The sequence below is a fragment of the Drosophila elegans genome, unplaced genomic scaffold (genome assembly GCF_018152505.1).
Source record: "Drosophila elegans isolate 14027-0461.03 unplaced genomic scaffold, ASM1815250v1 contig_476, whole genome shotgun sequence".
NCBI classification, from domain to species: Eukaryota; Metazoa; Arthropoda; class Insecta; order Diptera; family Drosophilidae; genus Drosophila; species Drosophila elegans.
The window spans coordinates 4,704,642-4,721,487 of NW_024545863.1; the positions used below are offsets into that span (position 1 = coordinate 4,704,642).

At 42.2% G+C, this 16,846-nt stretch overlaps 8 protein-coding genes across 9 annotated transcripts in view; 6 read left to right on the top strand and 2 right to left on the bottom strand.

Annotated features, from left to right (window-relative positions):
• LOC108137363 (probable serine/threonine-protein kinase DDB_G0282963) overlaps positions 1-11,385 on the bottom strand; it is a 29,914-nt gene extending 18,529 nt beyond the window's left edge. The window contains exon 1 of the mRNA XM_017259004.2: positions 11,283-11,385. The gene's annotated coding sequence lies outside the window, so the exon portion shown is untranslated. The remainder of the gene's footprint in view (positions 1-11,282) is intronic.
• LOC108137368 (ubiquitin carboxyl-terminal hydrolase 46) lies at positions 716-11,387 on the bottom strand. The gene is made up of 2 exons (XM_017259008.2): positions 11,283-11,387; positions 716-2,374 (listed from the first exon to the last, which is right to left on the bottom strand). Exon 2 carries the CDS (start codon positions 2,175-2,177, stop codon positions 861-863), a length of 1,317 nt encoding a protein of 438 aa, XP_017114497.1. The 5' UTR covers positions 2,178-2,374; positions 11,283-11,387; the 3' UTR covers positions 716-860.
• Positions 2,381-5,918, top strand: LOC108137369. The gene is made up of 2 exons (XM_017259010.2): positions 2,381-5,375; positions 5,431-5,918. Exons 1-2 carry the CDS (start codon positions 5,286-5,288, stop codon positions 5,833-5,835), a joined length of 495 nt encoding a protein of 164 aa, XP_017114499.1. The 5' UTR covers positions 2,381-5,285; the 3' UTR covers positions 5,836-5,918.
• LOC108137352 (mucin-5AC-like) lies at positions 6,437-7,328 on the top strand. Its single transcript, XM_017258987.2, has 2 exons — positions 6,437-6,448; positions 6,511-7,328. The coding sequence occupies exons 1-2, from the start codon at positions 6,437-6,439 to the stop codon at positions 7,210-7,212; spliced, it is 714 nt and encodes a 237-aa protein (XP_017114476.1). The 3' UTR covers positions 7,213-7,328.
• Positions 8,625-9,370, top strand: LOC108137371. The gene is made up of 2 exons (XM_017259013.2): positions 8,625-8,825; positions 8,883-9,370. Exons 1-2 carry the CDS (start codon positions 8,814-8,816, stop codon positions 9,273-9,275), a joined length of 405 nt encoding a protein of 134 aa, XP_017114502.1. The 5' UTR covers positions 8,625-8,813; the 3' UTR covers positions 9,276-9,370.
• On the top strand, positions 9,593-10,798 carry LOC108137370. Of its 2 annotated transcripts, none has more exons than XM_017259011.1 (3): positions 9,593-10,200; positions 10,262-10,338; positions 10,400-10,798. In XM_017259011.1, exons 1-3 carry the CDS (start codon positions 10,183-10,185, stop codon positions 10,665-10,667), a joined length of 363 nt encoding a protein of 120 aa, XP_017114500.1. In that variant the 5' UTR covers positions 9,593-10,182; the 3' UTR covers positions 10,668-10,798. The 2 variants fall into 2 exon arrangements, with proteins under 2 accessions (XP_017114500.1, XP_017114501.1); XM_017259012.2 differs by having other exon boundaries at positions 10,167-10,200; positions 10,387-10,798.
• A 420-nt stretch (positions 11,388-11,807) lies between the features above and the next one.
• LOC108137367 (endothelin-converting enzyme homolog) lies at positions 11,808-14,014 on the top strand. Its single transcript, XM_017259007.2, has one exon. It carries the CDS (start codon positions 11,882-11,884, stop codon positions 13,940-13,942), a length of 2,061 nt encoding a protein of 686 aa, XP_017114496.1. The 5' UTR covers positions 11,808-11,881; the 3' UTR covers positions 13,943-14,014.
• A 540-nt stretch (positions 14,015-14,554) lies between these two features.
• Positions 14,555-16,779, top strand: LOC108137365 (neprilysin-4). The gene has a single exon (XM_017259006.2). It carries the CDS (start codon positions 14,595-14,597, stop codon positions 16,680-16,682), a length of 2,088 nt encoding a protein of 695 aa, XP_017114495.1. The 5' UTR covers positions 14,555-14,594; the 3' UTR covers positions 16,683-16,779.
• The last annotated feature ends 67 nt before the right edge of the window (positions 16,780-16,846 follow it).

Below are 16,846 nucleotides of genomic sequence, written 5' to 3' on the forward strand. Positions count from 1 at the left end.
TAAGTTCATATGCACCAACCTATTAGCCCTTTTTTCAACACAAATGCAAAGATAGTTAACTTCTGGAACATTCTAACAGTGCATAACATTTCGAGAGCAATTAAAATTTCGTAGTAACAATATACACTTGTTGTGCTAACCGGAATTCAATGCCTTTGATGTGTCACATTTGATCTAATCTGTTGAGTAACTCTTCTCAAAACTCCAGACAATTGTGGCACTTGATTTATGCTGCTTATTGGTCAGGTCGGAATTTGCACATTCCCATACGATTGACCAATATGGCATATGCAAACGCGTCACGTGCTTGTGACGCCGTGACTAAGTGTGCGACTATGCTGGTCCGCCGACCCCTCGCTCATCCCAGGTGTCCAGAGGATGGCTATTAGTGGCTGGCTCAAAGCACCTGTGTGACCGGTAGTGAGTTGCCTCAACGGCTCGCGACCCAACCAACTTTTGGCGGGGGGATTTCTAATGAAATTCAACGATCGCCGGGTTACCTAAGCGCGCTCAGCTTAGTGTCTCGCAAATTACCAGCTTGGGCGCACAATGAAACCGCTTTGGCACGGGAACTCGCCCATTTGTTTACGTGCGCACTGGCTCGCAGTTGGCAAGCCCCCAGGTGAGTGGCCTGTGGGTTGACTGAACCGACCGGCGCAGAGATTCTGGCTCCGATTGACAGCCAACCAAGGCTCCCTGACCTAGAGCAATCGAGTTTTGTTTATTGATCATCTTTATTGATTATTCGGTAGTATAGACTTGGTTAAACGTCATCAAATTTTGGACTTAGCGCTAACAACTCGTTCGTAGGAGAGTGGAAACTTTAAACTTAGCATCTACGAGGAGATAACATAAGGTGATTAGGCGCAGTCCCGCGACTGATAGAACAGTATGTAGCCCGTCTCCGAGGACTTGTGTATGTCCGAGGTCAGTCCGTAGAAATCCTCGATGGTGGAGGCCTCTATTTTGTCCACCATATCGTCGTCGAAGAGCAGCCACAGCCCGTGGCTCTTCACAATGGATATATAGTGGCCCCGATTCGGTCCGGAACCGCAGTGTATGACCACGGCGGTCAGGTCGTAGAGTCTGTCCGGATTCACGGCATCGTCGGAGGTGTTGAACAGCCTGAGTTCCAGGGGAAAGACGACCCTGTGCGAGACCTTGATGTGTCGGTTGAACTGCTCCATGTACTTGAAGCGCTTGAGATGCAGGGCCAGGATCATGGGCAGCTTCTTCACCCGCATCCTCTTCTGCGCCTCCTGGTAGCTGCAGCAATTGTCGCACTTGAATTTGTTGTCGGAACAGAGGGTCTCCGTGTTGCTAAAGCACCGCAGACAGTGCGTGATCGAGGTGTTCTGGTCCACGTCCACCTGCAGATCGAAGAAGTTCTCATCCTTGCTGCTCACCGTCTCGCAGTTGAGGCACCTAGTCTCCGAGGTGAGGATGCCCTGGAAGATCTCGTGCACCCAGGTTGGCTCCGAGTTGGCCCCGTTGGTTCCGGTCCCTATCCCTATCCCAGTTCCAGTCCCAGACCCTCCTGATCCAATTATGGGCGTTGTGGTAGCCGTTAGACTGCCACTGGCATCCAGCACACTTGTGGTGGCATTTAGCGATCCCGTGGAGTTGCTACTGTTGCCATTCGAGTTCGTCGACGAATTGGAATTGGAATTCGAGTTGGACGTTGAGCTACTCTTGCTGGCTGTGCTGCTGGCCATGGCACTGGTGGCTGCTCCGCCGGTGTGGAACTTGGGATTGGCATTGCCATTGCCATTGCTGGGCCCGGCATTCCGCTCCGCCAATATGATCTCGTTGATGTGGTTGATCAGGAAGTTGAGAAACTCGTGGGCATCCTGCTGCATGTAGTTGTCGAACTCCTCCTTCTCCTTGCGCAGCCGCGTGATGAACTTCTTGGGCGCAATCGAGCCCACCTTCTTCTTTTGCGTGGCAATGCTGTAGAAGAGGTCCGCCAGGCAGGAGAGCAGCGTCTCCTTGGGCCGCTTGTTCTTGGCCTTGTACTCGAGGACCTTCTCGCGGAACGGCTTGCAGAAGTAGAGGGCCTGCAGCACCGAGTTGCTGTAGCAGGTGTTCCCAAAGTTCACCAGCCCAAAGTAGTGCTCGTTGGGCGGGAACAGGTCGGAGCCAATCTCCCGCTCCAGCTGCGAAACGTTGGCGCCCATGCCGGCACCAGGAGCTGCAGCGGCACACCGGTACAGAAATGACCACACCGTGGTTGCTTTGATTGATTCGTCCTCGTGTTTTTCGGGGTTTCGCCGGGATCGCGCGGGCTTTTGGTTAGAGCATTTAAGATCTGGGCCTACACAGTTTGCTTTCGCTATTTTTTGGGGGGCACAGGCGCAAAACACTCTTATACTGCCTGAAAATAAATAATTTTGAAGAGGGGATACACGTGAGTTTGCTTCGCATAACACAAACAACAGAAACTAAAAATATTTTTAATTTTGCTTTCATTTTTAGTGTAGTATTCTTTTGGATTTCTTTTACTTTTTCGTTTTTTTTCATAAATCATTCTTTTGCGACACTAAAAACTAAGCAAAAAAATATAAAACTAAAATGCGTAAGGAAAAGCAAATGAAGATCTTCAAAGATTCAACTCTCATATCCCCTCTTGAAAATTATTTTTGTTCTTTAGTGTTTTGCATTATATTAATTTTTTGGTAATTCATATGGGAGATCACTGAGAAAAAATCGTTTTAAAATCAAGAATTAAAATTTATATAAACTTTGTGCAATTAAAATTACTTATTGTAAAATAAGCAATTAAATTGTTACATAAAATCTTATAGTAGAATATCCCAACAACCGTCTTAATCATTTGTTATATAAAAGATTAACTATTCTTTTATAAAGAATATTAAATTTTTTAAATATTTAATATATTAACAAAGAGATGGGTCCATCAATTGGTCAAGCATCTAGTTTTTAAAATGAATGTATGTATTTTAAAATTTAAAACAAGGTTTTAAAATTGATTTTGACTTTGTGATAAGTTTTTTTTCAATTTTCTATATTACCTTTCATGGTCATCTTCGAGATTTCGAGCAATTTTACTTTTGTGACTGAATGAATCTTAACTCACGATGATCACGCACAATTTTTGGTTAAGTGAATGACCATAAAAATATTTAACGGATAGTGGCCAAAGTCCAAGTGTGAATAAAACCAACAAATATGCTGAACTTAAACATATGCAAACATTGAAGTGAATCAGCATAACCAGCTGGTTTCGATTTCGTATTAGCACGCTTCAGGGTAAATTGGGTCGGACGCCGGTGTCTAGACCTAGAGAGATGACGACTGTGGCTAAATATAGTGTTAATTTTATAGACCGTAATTGGAGAGTTCGGTGATTTTTCTGTGAACTGTTAGATGGCAGTAGTTGAGTGGGAAAATTCCGCCCGACCTGGCGGCGAGTGCAGGTCGTGTGCCACGGGCGTTGCACCCGCTCCGCGCTCGCCGAGAATCGTATAAAAGCCAAAGCGCTGGGAGCTGCAAACTTACAGTAACTGTAACCAGACACCAGAAGAAACATTAACTAACGAGAGCCCGCGCCAAGCCAAGCCCCTAAAACTTTTGGATAAGCGAATTCCCTAGCATCGAAGGCAGTTATTCGAGGAGCTCCACCACCGGAATCCGGCGCCCTTGAAAGGAATCTTCAGCCGAGTCCAAAGCACCCGTCGCGTTGGAGCGTCACTATTCACTCCTGTCCAAAAACACAAATGCAGGCAACGGATTAAACACGGAACCAGTCAATAATCTTTCAGCCAAATTGCTGAAGATTCTAACTTAAGTGTCCTTTGAGCCAGTTATCTAAATCTTCTGACTGATTACCCTTAAGTGATTAAGTTTTAAAATGTTTTGCTATAAAAAAATATCAGTTGCTTAACAGCATTGTTCCTATACACCTAGTATTTTACAAAACTGTTTTATAACTTTAAAAACTATTGTTATCTTACCAATATTAATGAACTTTCGGTAATAAAAAATGTCTTGCTAAGCTCATTTGTACTTTTTAAAATGCATTACGTGAACTTATTAATTTTGCGCCAGTTTGGAGGGGATTTTTCGAACCACTTTTAATAATTCTATCTTCGGATAAATACCGATGTAGATCACAGGGGGTATTTTTACAAAAACTATGTCATAGTGCCATTTTTCTGGAACAATAACTATGGTAATCAAGTATGAGTTCCTTAGAATTTCCTGAATACATCAATTATACCGAGAAGATTAGCTTTGTGCGACTTATTTTTGCATCAAAACAGGTATTTTTGTTTATGTATTAAACACGATACTATGATAATACTGAGAAAGGAGTTATGAATCGATTAGGATTATATAAGTTAAAACGCAGTTAGAGAAAACCATGTGTGCATCTTATTGAAAAATTCGATAATTAACTTTGGACTATATAATAATGCTATAAACAATACTAAAAACTGAGCTAGCTGGATTGTAGGAAAGTCCTTAGCAATCTGCGTTGTTAATTTTGTATTATATTTAAATTTGTCCACAAGTGAGCTTAATCTCGATTAATACGTTTGATTACTACTAAGATTATAAATTGTGGCTTAAATAAATAAGCTCATTCATTAATTTCTACGCTAGCTGTTGAGTCGCTACTTGATAATGTTTACATTGTGTAATTTTTAATAAAAGAGACACCTTATAACCACAATTATAATAAAGCCGTGCACACAATTAACTTATTAACTTATTTTTTTTACTAGATATTTGTAATAGTCAGGATATGATACGAAAATAATTATCGATATAAAATAATTACCTTGCTTATTAAGAGACGACAACAGAACACTCTTTGCCAGAATTAAGAAAACGTGTTTTGTTTGTTTACATTAGAAACCGCTTTAACATGATAGTAATGACTAGTCATAGTCACTAATATTATGTGTCATGACGCGTGCCATCCGAGGGAGGCAATTACCAAGAAGTCAGGTTTGTCGCACTTATCATTTTAATCAATTTTATGATACATTAACTTATTAAAATTTGTTCATAATACTTATCGAATGAATCAGCTCTAAAACATTGGTTATCTAATATGGCTTACAACTTTTGGCCGCCGTGAGCAAATCTCATTCACAGTTATAAGTATAGAACAGTTCAACGATGTTCAAGCCCCTAGTCGTAGTCTAAAATAGATTTTCCCAATTCTAACAACGCCCGTACAAAATTACTGGACGTGCGCCCCACAATAAAAAAAAAACTATAAGCTATGACAACGATTTGTCTACCTGGGTAATTTTATGCATTGCAAACGAGCAATGCCACGTCGATATAAAACTCACTACCAAGTGGAATTTCATAACAGAACACAACTGAACATGCATGCGATTGTAAGTACCGAGACGATCTCAGAGGATAATAATAAATGATTTTTCTCTCTTACAGTTTTTATTGACTACGATCCTTGTATGCGTTATTGTATTGCTGAAGTTAAGTTGGGGAGGCGGAAGTTTCCTCACCCAAAACTCAACAAACGGTGAATTGATTGACAAGGATCTATCAACATCAACCGAATGGTTCAAAGATGCAATAAGGCACAGAGCGAAGGAAAACGATTTAAATACCATTACCGACAAAGATCTTCTAAAATCAAAGGCAAGAATCCAAAAGCTTCTTACTATTCTGAGACAAAAACCTGCGAGGGATAACTATACCAAAGATTCACCAATCAAATCCGAAACCAATGATGAGCCAACAGACATCAATTGTAATCCAGTTCTTGAGGATGACTGCGACCCAGAATCTATTGGAACAAGACTAAGTGCAACTCTACTAAAGATTCTGGCATAAATTAACTGATCTATGTATATTTGTTTATCGGTATCAACTGAAAAAAAAAAATTAATTAAGTTTCTAATTTATTAAATTCATAAAACTACTATTTCTCAATTTGATTTTTTTGACTTGTTACTCGGTGACTTGACTTTTCACACGCCTTATGGAATTCAATCAATCTGGAACCAGTTTCCACAAAATGCATTACATATATATAACAACTGACAAATAGAATTGGATTCCGTTAATTTTTTCCAAATGCCTTAAAGTACGCACCGAAATGCTTTTACAATCTGAACCCGTTTTCATATTCGAATGAAATGTAATCGATCGATAGGTTCAACAAGCACCAGCACTCCAAGTGATGAAAACAATAATAATCCCGAAGGAGATGGTTTAAAACTTTTTTAATTTTGCAAAAATAAAGCCTAACTAATTTCCCTTACTTTATTTTGTTTATATTGATTTTTTTGAAACGCCCCTAAGTATGTTTCAGAATCATTTAAACAAACTAAACAAGTTGTTATGTGTTCTCAATCTCGATGGGAAATTGTTTGGAGCGAGTTCATTATAAAACCCAATGCCAGAGAGTTTAAGCTTTAGTATCAGATCAAATATGCACCTGAGTGTAAGTATTCAAGTAAACCGGATTGCATTGTGAAAATGTTTTAATAAAAGTTTCTCGTATAGATTATATTTCTTCTTCTGGCCTCGGTTACCGTTGTGAATTCATTTGGCATAAGCCAACTGTTTTTAGTTTCATCAAGAAAACAATTATCTAATGAAAACAATGATCAGCCTTCAACTAAAGAAGCAGAAAGTTATTACAAACTATGTAAACCCATTGAAACTACGAGTTCGAAACCAAATGAGCAGCCAAAAAGTACGACTACACCTGAAGAAGCCACCACACGACGACTTGTACCTTTGCCAACTCTTGCACCCAGTTCCACTTCAACTTCAACTCAAATCAGTAGTATAAAGTATATTGATAATGTACCATACCTCAATGGAAGGCGACTTGTACCTCTACCAACTCTTAAGCCTATATCCAGCCTGAGCACAATGCAAATCAACAGTGGAGAAGACATTAAAAATGTACGTGATGGCAGCACAAGAAGACTAGTTCCTCTAACAACGCTTAAGCCAACATTAACTTCTAGCACTGCGGGACTCATTAGAAGAACAAACGATGGAAATGTAGATAGCCTCAGATCAAAAAAACTGGAACCTTTACCAATTCCTAAACCCACTTCAACCTCAAGTCCAACCGAAGTTAGCGTGAAAAACGGTGAGCAAACTCCGGATGATTGCGAACCACTACCCGAAGGCATTGGTTCCCGATTAAATGCTCAAACTTTAAAAACCCTTCTTAAAACTACAGTAGGTTAGCTATGTTAATCATGAAATATATAGTATCGTATAATTCAAACACAACTTTTGACTAAAATAAAGGTAGAATCACCAATAAATTTTATTAGTTTTTTCAAGTGTTACTCGTTTAACAATCCGAACTAGTTTTCATTTTCTAAATAACTGAATGGGTAATTTCATGAATTACTAATCAATAGCGAGATCAATATAAAAGTGAGTGCTAGAGAGCTATTGCTTCAGTTTCAGATCAACAATGCAACCGAGTGTAAGTATCCAAAGAACCCGGATTTTATAGATACTTATTAACTTGTTCACATATAGATTTTAGTGCTACTATTTGGCTGCGTTGCATTCGCCAATTCCTTGGGATTAAACCAGACTTTATTAAAACCACCCAGGACCACTGAGAAGCCAGAAATGGATACCAAATTGTGTAGTTCCATGGTTGATGCATCTGCGGATGGTGATTCTTCCCAGTTATTGCCAAGTAGCAAAACAAATAAGCCTGGAGACCCATCCTTACCAACTCTGGCACCCAATTCCACTTCAAGCGCGGCACAAAATGGAAAGGAAATACGTGATAAAAAGGCGCCCGATTCTCAGGATGACTGCGAACCACACCCCGAGGGGGTTGGACCTCGACTGGATGCCCAAACTTTAAAATCACTCGTTACTAAAACTCATATAAAAAATTAGAGCAATAAAAACAATCAACTAGTATTTTAAAATGCCTTAATAGTTTTATTCAAACGGCACGCCATGTGTCAGAATGCATCTAATAATCTGAACTCGTTTTCAATCACTGTATATCTTAGTGGGAAATGTTATGCATTACTAATTATATGTCGGTTTAAAACATATAAAATCGACGACCAGGGATATATTGGTTCAGTAAAAAACTAAAATGCAACCGAGTGTGAGTACTGAGCCAGATTTTTAAACCAAATAAAAACAACTTGTTCTTTTATTACAGATTCTGTTGCTCCTACTTGGCTGGGCTGCCTTTGCCATTTCTTCTGACCTAACCGTGAGATTTTTAGGCCAACCAGGAATATCTGATGGGTCTACAAATTTGAAAAGTAATTTCCGCAAGTTCTTGCCAAATGAACAGACAAGTAGTACAACAATAAGTCCTGGAGACGTAGGTTCAAGAACACCTTTACCAGATCTTCCTGCAACTTTCACTTTAAACACCTCGAAACACATCGGAGGAACATTTAAGGAAAATTTACCTTTCCTTAGTCTAGGAGAACTTGAAGCTCTGCCTCCCCTTAAAAAAACTTTCACCTTGGGCCCAACAGATTGTGAAACCCTTCCCGAGGGTATTGGGTCACGATTAGATGAAAAAACTCTTAAAACTCTCGTTATCTTAGCTTAGTAGATGGCTTATTCATAAAAAAAATTGTTTAGTATAAAAAAAAAGTTTCGAGTTCCAAGAAAAATTATAAATGGAATTTTAATGTTTTTGTAAACGTCAAGCAGATTGTGTCGCAATGCGTCTAACAATCTGAACCCGTTTCAATTTACTATATAACTGAATGAGTAATGTTATGATTTACTAACAGCAAGCTATATAAAACCGACTGTCATAGATTTATTCCCTCAGTATCAGATCAAAAATGCAACCGATTGTAAGTATCCAAGTTAACCGCATTATAGTGATTGTTTTATAATAATTTTATATACAGTCTCTATTGATCCTACTTGGCTGTGTTGCTTTTGCCAATTCGTTTGGCATAAACTTGAACTATTTAAACCCACTGAGGACTTCTGAGGAATCTCCAGTGGATAGAAAATTATGTAATCCCATTGTGACTGCCAATTCGGAAGGAGATTCTTCCCAGTTCTTGCCATATGAACAAGAAAGTAGTACGACGATTACTCCTGGAGACTTCAGTACAAGAAGACTAGTACCTTTACCAACTCTGGCACCGACTTCCACATCAAGCACAACGCAAGTCAGCAGGGAAATATTTGATAAAAATGTGCCTAGTTCTCCCGTTGAGTGTGAACCCGCTCCCATTGGTATTGGAACACGACTGAGTTCACAACTTTTGAAAGTACTCGTCATTTTAGGCTAGCACAATCGTTGTAAGCTGTCTTTTCTATTGGAAATCATTGCAAAAATGCAGTACGTCTCATTAAAAATAAAACTTTTCAACACTTTCATAACAAACTACTACGACTCTAAAGAAATGTCATAACTTGGCTTACATTGGTTGCAAAGGATATGCACATAAAACTTTGGGTCTATTCCTATACTACTTTGAAAATGTTGTTAAAATTTGTGTCATAATGCACCGCTTACTTTATTACCTAAAAGTTTTTTTTAGAACTTTTTCGTTTTCGCTAAAAAAAAACACTGCAAAGAGAGATAAACTTTTAGTAACATATAAAACTAAGTTTAAGTACCAAACCAAACCCAAGCATTGTTACAAAATATCATACTGATATATAGTTACGACTTCTGAACCTTGGCTGGCTTGGCAAAGTAAAGTATTATAAATTCTCGCATTCGAGAATTTTTAAGGACTTGGAAATTTAATTTGTTATTAATAGTTACAACCCCAAATTGAAAAGATTTTCGAAATTTCCCTGAGATTTTCCCCGAAGCTTATTTGACACAGAAACCCCCAAAGACTAGACGCTCCAATAGATGCAATTACTGTCAATCAGCATCGTTGGGGGGCAATTATTAAATCCAGTCAATACCGATGGAAATAGTCACAACACGAGTGGTGGAAACCCGTTTTGGGGCGTTTGCCGACAGCACATCAGCAATATCATAAATATATCTCTCTCAATTTCTATCTATCCGAAGAATAAGTGGTGCGGAATCGCTAGATCAAAAACTCTCAGTTGCAATGCTAGCGACCGGTTTTACTAGTTCCGTTGTATTGCATATACTGCAAGAACACAAAACAAATAAATATCGTAATCGCATCATGGATTTCATTCATTCAGTGCCTTCCAGCAACTTGAACTATAATGATCAGAGTTAGAACAGTAAGTCGAATTGTAATGGAAAAACGTGGAGTAAACAAAACAATTTGAAAATTTTTTTCAGTTCCTGTTGGTGTTCGTATTGTTTGTTTTATATATCCAACGAAATTATGCTTCCACCAAAGTTCTTTATGAATTTCAGTAAGTTTTTAATTGGTTAATTCTTTATAAACTTAATCATATTTTAAGATCGTGTATTTAGCATCAAGGAGGTCTTCGGGGAGAGAGATGAAAAAGGTGAGCTCAAGGATACGTCCGAGGATTCTGGCGAGAAACCCGAACTGATCATCACGGGCAAACGCACCTCCTCATACTTTTTGACCGGCCAAGAGACCAACTATGTGTATGTGGAAACGGCCACCTATGTGGCCGACAACAGTGGCTATCATGTCAAGTACAACTTTTCCCTGGACCCCCTGGAGATTGACAAACGTCTCAACGGACAAACACTTAAAAGCACCGTTGGTTAGACGGCACATCAAGTATTAAATTAGTGACTAAGAAACTAGTTGTAGCAAATACTAATTTATTTATTAAAACTTAGAAGTTCCCCGAAGTTCTAGCGCCATTGGAAAAAATAAACGAAAACTTTGAAAAGCAAGTTTGTTGCAAACAGTAAATGGATTCCAGCTGGATGACAGTGCAGTAATTTATGGCTCTTTGTCTTGGCTTTGTGCCATAAGGTCCACTTAGCCTTTACAATTTACGAGTGCAAAAAATGTGTAAAACATACAGTTGCGGTCAATATCAAACATTTGATAATTCATAGTTAAACCACACAATGAGGAGTATTTTTACATAGTTGCTCGCTCTAAAAAACATTAAGCTGTCCATTTTTGTAGACAAATTTACAAGTGAAACAAGTGACTTGGTGATATTGACTTGAATTTTGGTTTAATAATAATAAATCTAATATAAATTTTCATTGCATACTTTTTGAGACTTTTTCAATGGAAACCAAACTAAATTTTTTAATGGCTGCCTTGTTTCTTCAATTTTAATTATTAATTATTTAATTTTAATATTATTATAACTATTATGTTGACCGCAACTGTAAGTGCTTAAAAGAAAAGGCAATCCCTTACCGTGTTTAAATTTCCTTGATGGCCGTTGTCTGGTGATGATTGCTGGCTGGCAATTTCTAGTCAATTTCCGTGGTAAAAATGTTTTTAGAAATCTAGCTTGAGGGAAATTTCAATCTGCAATTAGAGGAGAAGAAGCAGAAGGGGCATCATTAGAATTACGGCACGAAGCAACTAAGTGAGCTCAAACAAATTTTAATTATACCCTACAGGATGGTGATGAGTCGGCCCCAACCTTGGGCCCGGAAAAGTCATTAGCTCATTAGCTAAACAATTTTATAAGAGACGGGAGGGGGGCTCTGCGAGCAGCTACCTTGAGGGTCAAGTGCGAATACAGCCCACAAAACGCGATTGCCAGATGCCAGAGAATGAAAATGAGCACTGGCATTAGAATTTTAGGTCAGTCGCGTAATTGAGCAGCTGAGCGATTTCACTGCAACGGTTAATGGAACTAATTAACCAATCAAGCGGTGGTGACGATAAGCCAGTGCTCTGTGTTCTGTGCTCAAGTCAAAAATCGACGCATCTCTCGATTCACGCTCAGTTTCGTTTCGGCAATCATTCGGATCACACGGATCACAGTCGCCGTATCGCCGTAGATTATGATCTATCAACCGCTAAGGCTCCTGCTGGGAGTCATCCTGGTCTCCATCTGCCTGTCAGATGCTGCCGCTCCGCATCCTTTTGCCACCAACTATACGATTGACATCCTACGCCTGGCCAAAGCGGCCCACATAAAGGCGTATATGGGCGAGAACCCGGAGGAGACTTGCAGCAACTTTTACAACTTTGCCTGCGGCAATTGGGCCCGCTTGCATCCCGCTCGAGTGTCCAATCTGCGGACCAACTACCTGGAGGAGCTCCAAGAGCTGTACATACGGAAAAGCGCCGAGATGCTCAAGAGTGCCACGAGGGGAGCCGAGAACAGTGCCGATCGGCAGTTGAAAAACTTCTTTGGCTCTTGCCGTCTTCAAACGAACGACACACGATCCGCTCTGGCTACGCTGCTAAATGTTGCCGATTTCCGAGGCGGTTGGCCGGAGATTCGGGTGCCCTCCTGGTATCAGTACGAGTACGATTGGCTGCAGGTGGTGGCTAATCTGAAACGTAGGCTGGGCGTGGACATCTTCATTGGACTGGAAGTGATCCTTGACTACAAGGAGGAGAAAATGCACCGCTTAAAGCTGGGAGCCCCCCAATTACCCATGACGCGTCGTCACTATTTGCACCCTCACTTTGCAGGGACGCGGGAACTCTACGAACGTTCAATATTTAACAAGCTACAGCTTTATTTCCCCGATCAAACGGAACACTGGCTGCGGGAGGTGGCTAATCAGGTGCTGGAAATGGAGCAGCAGCTGGCCAAGGGATTGCCCCATAATGCAGCCCTCACGTTGGAGCAAACCACTCGCCAAAGGACCGCCGCCGAGATGAAGGCCGCCTATGGCAGCTACGTGGATGTGACCCGCTATCTGCAGTTAATCTTCAACGATAACTTGTACATGGATATATATGAGAATCCCGAGGATTATATGTCCAATTTGGTGGATGTCATAAGGGAAACACCCAAACTGAAGCTGGCCAACTACACTATGTGGAAGGCATTGGAGGCTCTGGATGCCGCTCGAGTGCCGCAATCCCAGCCGCCCGACATTTGGTGTGTCCAGCTGGCCCAGCGCTATTTCCCACATCAGCTGGAGAGCCTGTTCCACCGTAACTACAATCATATGCAGATGATCAATGAGCTGCAGTCCACTTGGTCGGATATCAAGAGGGTCTTTAAAGAGGATCTGCAGGCCTCGGAGCGTTTGCATTGGCTAACACTGGAGACCAGGCAGAAGGCCATCAGCAAACTGGAGGCCTTAAATCTGCAGTTCCGGAGCCACGACGACAACAAGTTGATACGCCAAATGCACGGACTTAATCTGCATCCGGAACGTTTCTACCCCAATTTGGTGGCCGTTCTCCAGTGGCAGACACAGCGCGGTTTGGCCAAACTAATGGCGGAACCGATTACCGAAGATCAGGTGTACAAGCTGCCGCACTACGAGATGCAGAAGAACCGCATCCAGGTACCGATCACTTTCCTGCAAGCGAGATTCTTCTGGGATCCCGCCTATCCCAATGCCCTGAAGTACGCCACTTTGGGCGTGCTCCTGGCCCGTCAAATGCTGCACGGATTCGATGGCGTGGGCAGGCGATACGATGCTCATGGCTACCAAAACAACTGGTGGGATGACACCTCGGAGACTTCCTACGCTCGACGCACTCAGTGCTTCCAGGAGCAGTATGCCATCTTTGTGGAGTTCAAGGGAAAACCCGTGCAAGACAAGGATCTGCTGCGTCGGATTGTGGCTGACAATGGAGCTTTGGACATTGCCTATCGTGCCTACCAACAGTGGCTTAAGAATGCCGCCGAAACTCCGGCTATTTATCAGCGGGAAAGCTTGCCGCTGCTCGATTACAACCACAATCAGCTATTTTACCTGGGCTATGCGCAACTCTACTGCACCGATTATCCAGAATCTGTGGAGCGGTTCGATGAGCTGCCCGAGCAGCTGCGCATCAACACGGCGCTGTCCAACTCGCAGCAGTTCGCCAACGCCTACAGTTGCTCCAGAGGAGATAAGCTAAATGCCCGCTACAAGTGCAACCTATACTAAGAGGAGTCTCTGCCCTCCATTACGCCTTAAATGTATAACAGCAGCCTACGAAATAAACACTTATAATGCACATTTGTTTGAGTTTCTATTGATTACAATAACGGTTTTACAAATTCTATAAAACATGACCCATATTTAATAAAAATGGTAGTCCAAAAAAGAAACACACCTAACAATAGCTACTTGATGATAATTATATCAAGTATAACCTCTAACTTAAACTATTTAACTTTTTGTTTTTAAAATTCATTGAAAAGTATTAACTTCCATGGGTTTTATCAACGATAAATTGCTCAACGCTTATTCCTATTTTAGGATGCATAGAAAAATTCAGTTTACCATAAAGAAATGTATGTGTATATGATGATAGGCATTAGTGAATTAATAGTGTCTTTTAATTAAAGTGAATTCATCAATTATGCAAGCATATTTGAGTTTAGCTGTGACTCAAAAAATTCCAGACTATTTTTCTGTAATGCTTACAACGTTTTCCCATCAGCTTTTGGAAACGAATATATTTCTCTGCCCGCTTCACTCTCTTTCTGTTCGATAACCCCAACTGACCCCTGGTCATATCAACTCGGATGCTCTGCTTCGTGAATGCGATTTGGAATGGGCAAGGCAGTCGATAGCTTCACCGAGCTCCGGCAACATGTCGGACCCGGTTTGGACGACCGTTTTTCTCTGGTTGTTCTGGTTGCTGACACAATTACGACAGAATGCATTTGTTTCTGGCGAGGATGCGCCACCGGCTTTCCAGCGAATCTACCAAACGGCAAAGGCAGTGCGCCAGTTCAAGGCACAGGAGATGGGCAAACATGTGAACGATAGCATCGATCCCTGTGTGGATTTCTACGCCTATGCCTGCGGCAATTGGAAGTCAACATCCACACCCCGAGAGCAACTGCAGCAGCAAACGGACCGCGATCTTATCCAGCTCTTGGAGGAGACTGTGAGGCGAGAGGACAGCGTCATAGCGCGACAGGCCAAGGAGTTCTTCAAGTCCTGCGTCCAGGCTCAGCAGAATCAGCAACAGCAGCAGTTCCTCAGCGACTTCATCAGCCAAAATGGAGGTTTTCCCGCAGTTCCGGGATCACAGTGGGCGGTGCATCACCACGACTACGACTGGCCAAGGGTGCTGGGCACGCTAAGGCTACGTTATGGATTGGACATTCTCATCGGACTCCGTGTGGGCTACAACTACGGCAATGTGAACGAGAACAGCTTGTATTTAAGCGAACCGAGCACATTAATTCCCCGGGAGCTGTGCACCCAAAATCGCTCAGATATCAGGGACTCCGTTTACGAACCGCTGGAACTTCGAGTGGCTTCCGAACTAAAAGCCTGGTTGGCCCTGGGCAGTGAGGAATCCGCTCGCCTGGCCGCCGACATCCTCAGCTTCGAGCATGAGCTGTGTGGTGGAATGCGAGGTGGATCCTTCGATCCCTGGGATGCCGAGGAGCAGCTCTACCTGGCAAACTACACCCGCAAAACACTGCATGAGTTCTCGAATTTGTTCGAACTAGACCTGGTTTCGTATGTGAGGGCGAGTTTTGGCCAGGAAATCGTTAAGCCCGTTTACATGGCAGCACCGGAGTATTTTCGGCAGCTAAAGCGAACCGTGACCGCTCATAATATGAGTCTGGTGGCCAACTATATCATGTACCGTGCGGTGTCTGCTCTGAATTTTCCGCTGGAGGATCGCCCGCAGTTGAGAAAGAAAGAGTGTCTGGAACGGAACAAAGAACTGATGCCCTCGGCCTTGGGCGAACTATATGCGCGGCAGTTTGGAACTGAGGCTAACAGTTTAGATCTGGAACAACTCTATCAGACATTGAAAGCAGCCCTGAGGCAAAGTTTGAGTGCAGATTGGTTAGAGGAGGGCAGCCAGCGAGTGGGCAAGGAAAAGCTAAAAAATTTTAAGATTCAGATGCCCAGTTACCAGACTCCGTTGATCCTCAAATTGCAGATGGAGCGCGGCAACTATTGGCACAATCTCCGCCAGCTGTTGGGAGCGGTTCAGTCGCAGAGAATGAGCCGCCTCTCCGATGAATTCAGACCCCCGCCCTCCGATCCCGTGGAGGCTTTTGAGGACAGGGTGCGACTGAGACCAGTTCTGCAGCGTTTGGATATGGGATTGGCCCTGCTGCAGCCTCCTGCCTACGATCGTCACTATGGCCACGCCTTCCGCTATGCCACATTGGGCGTTAGGCTGGCACAACAGTTGGTTATGGCTTTCGACGATCCCCACTGGTCGGTTGGCCTGCTCGAGCGGGACACTTGGGATGGGCTGACAGCCTGGCAATTTCACATTCGAAGCGAATGCTTTGCCCGGCAGGTAGAACATTATTTGAGAGCCAATTCAAGTGCCACCAGGCAGCTGATCACGGACAGTGGAGCTCTCAGTGTCGCCTTTCGGGCTTATCTTTCCTGGTTGGGATTCCAGGAGCCAAACAACGACTTCACTTCGCTGACCAATGAGACGCTACCGGGTCTTAACTATACGAACACGGCTCTATTCTTTGTATCCTACGCCCAACAGCACTGTAGTCTGGACGAGATTCGTTCAAGGGATAACCAATGGATTCCAGGGGGATTCCTGTACAGTGCAAGACAGAATCACACCTGGACCCGGCTGCAGGTGAACGGACCCTTGCGGAATTCAGCTGAATTTGCTAGGGAATTTCATTGTCCCATTGGCTCACCCATGAATCCTGCCACCAAGTGCACCATATACTAATACAAATTTGATTATAAACTTCTTAAAGGCTGCAGCATATACAAAATTATTAAACAAAATATTTGATATATACAAATATAAAAGAAATTAAACTTAACTTTTATTAAACATATCTGGTCCTTTGGATCATCAAACATTTGACACATGTCATATCTTGGAAATAA

What these genes read in the sequence shown, in the direction of transcription:
- LOC108137368 (XM_017259008.2), bottom strand. Translation starts at nt 2,177, where the DNA reads ATGGGCGCCAACGTTTCGCAGCTGGAGCGGGAGATTGGCTCCGACCTG.
- LOC108137369 (XM_017259010.2), top strand. Translation starts at nt 5,286, where the DNA reads ATGCATTGCAAACGAGCAATGCCACGTCGATATAAAACTCACTACCAA. An exon ending in AACTGAACATGCATGCGATT is followed by an intron (nt 5,376 to 5,430) that starts GTAAGTACCGAG and finishes TCTCTCTTACAG; the next exon opens with TTTTTATTGACTACGATCCT.
- LOC108137367 (XM_017259007.2), top strand. Translation starts at nt 11,882, where the DNA reads ATGATCTATCAACCGCTAAGGCTCCTGCTGGGAGTCATCCTGGTCTCC.
- LOC108137370 (XM_017259011.1), top strand. An exon ending in AAAGTTCTTTATGAATTTCA is followed by an intron (nt 10,339 to 10,399) that starts GTAAGTTTTTAA and finishes TCGTGTATTTAG; the next exon opens with CATCAAGGAGGTCTTCGGGG.
- LOC108137365 (XM_017259006.2), top strand. Translation starts at nt 14,595, where the DNA reads ATGTCGGACCCGGTTTGGACGACCGTTTTTCTCTGGTTGTTCTGGTTG.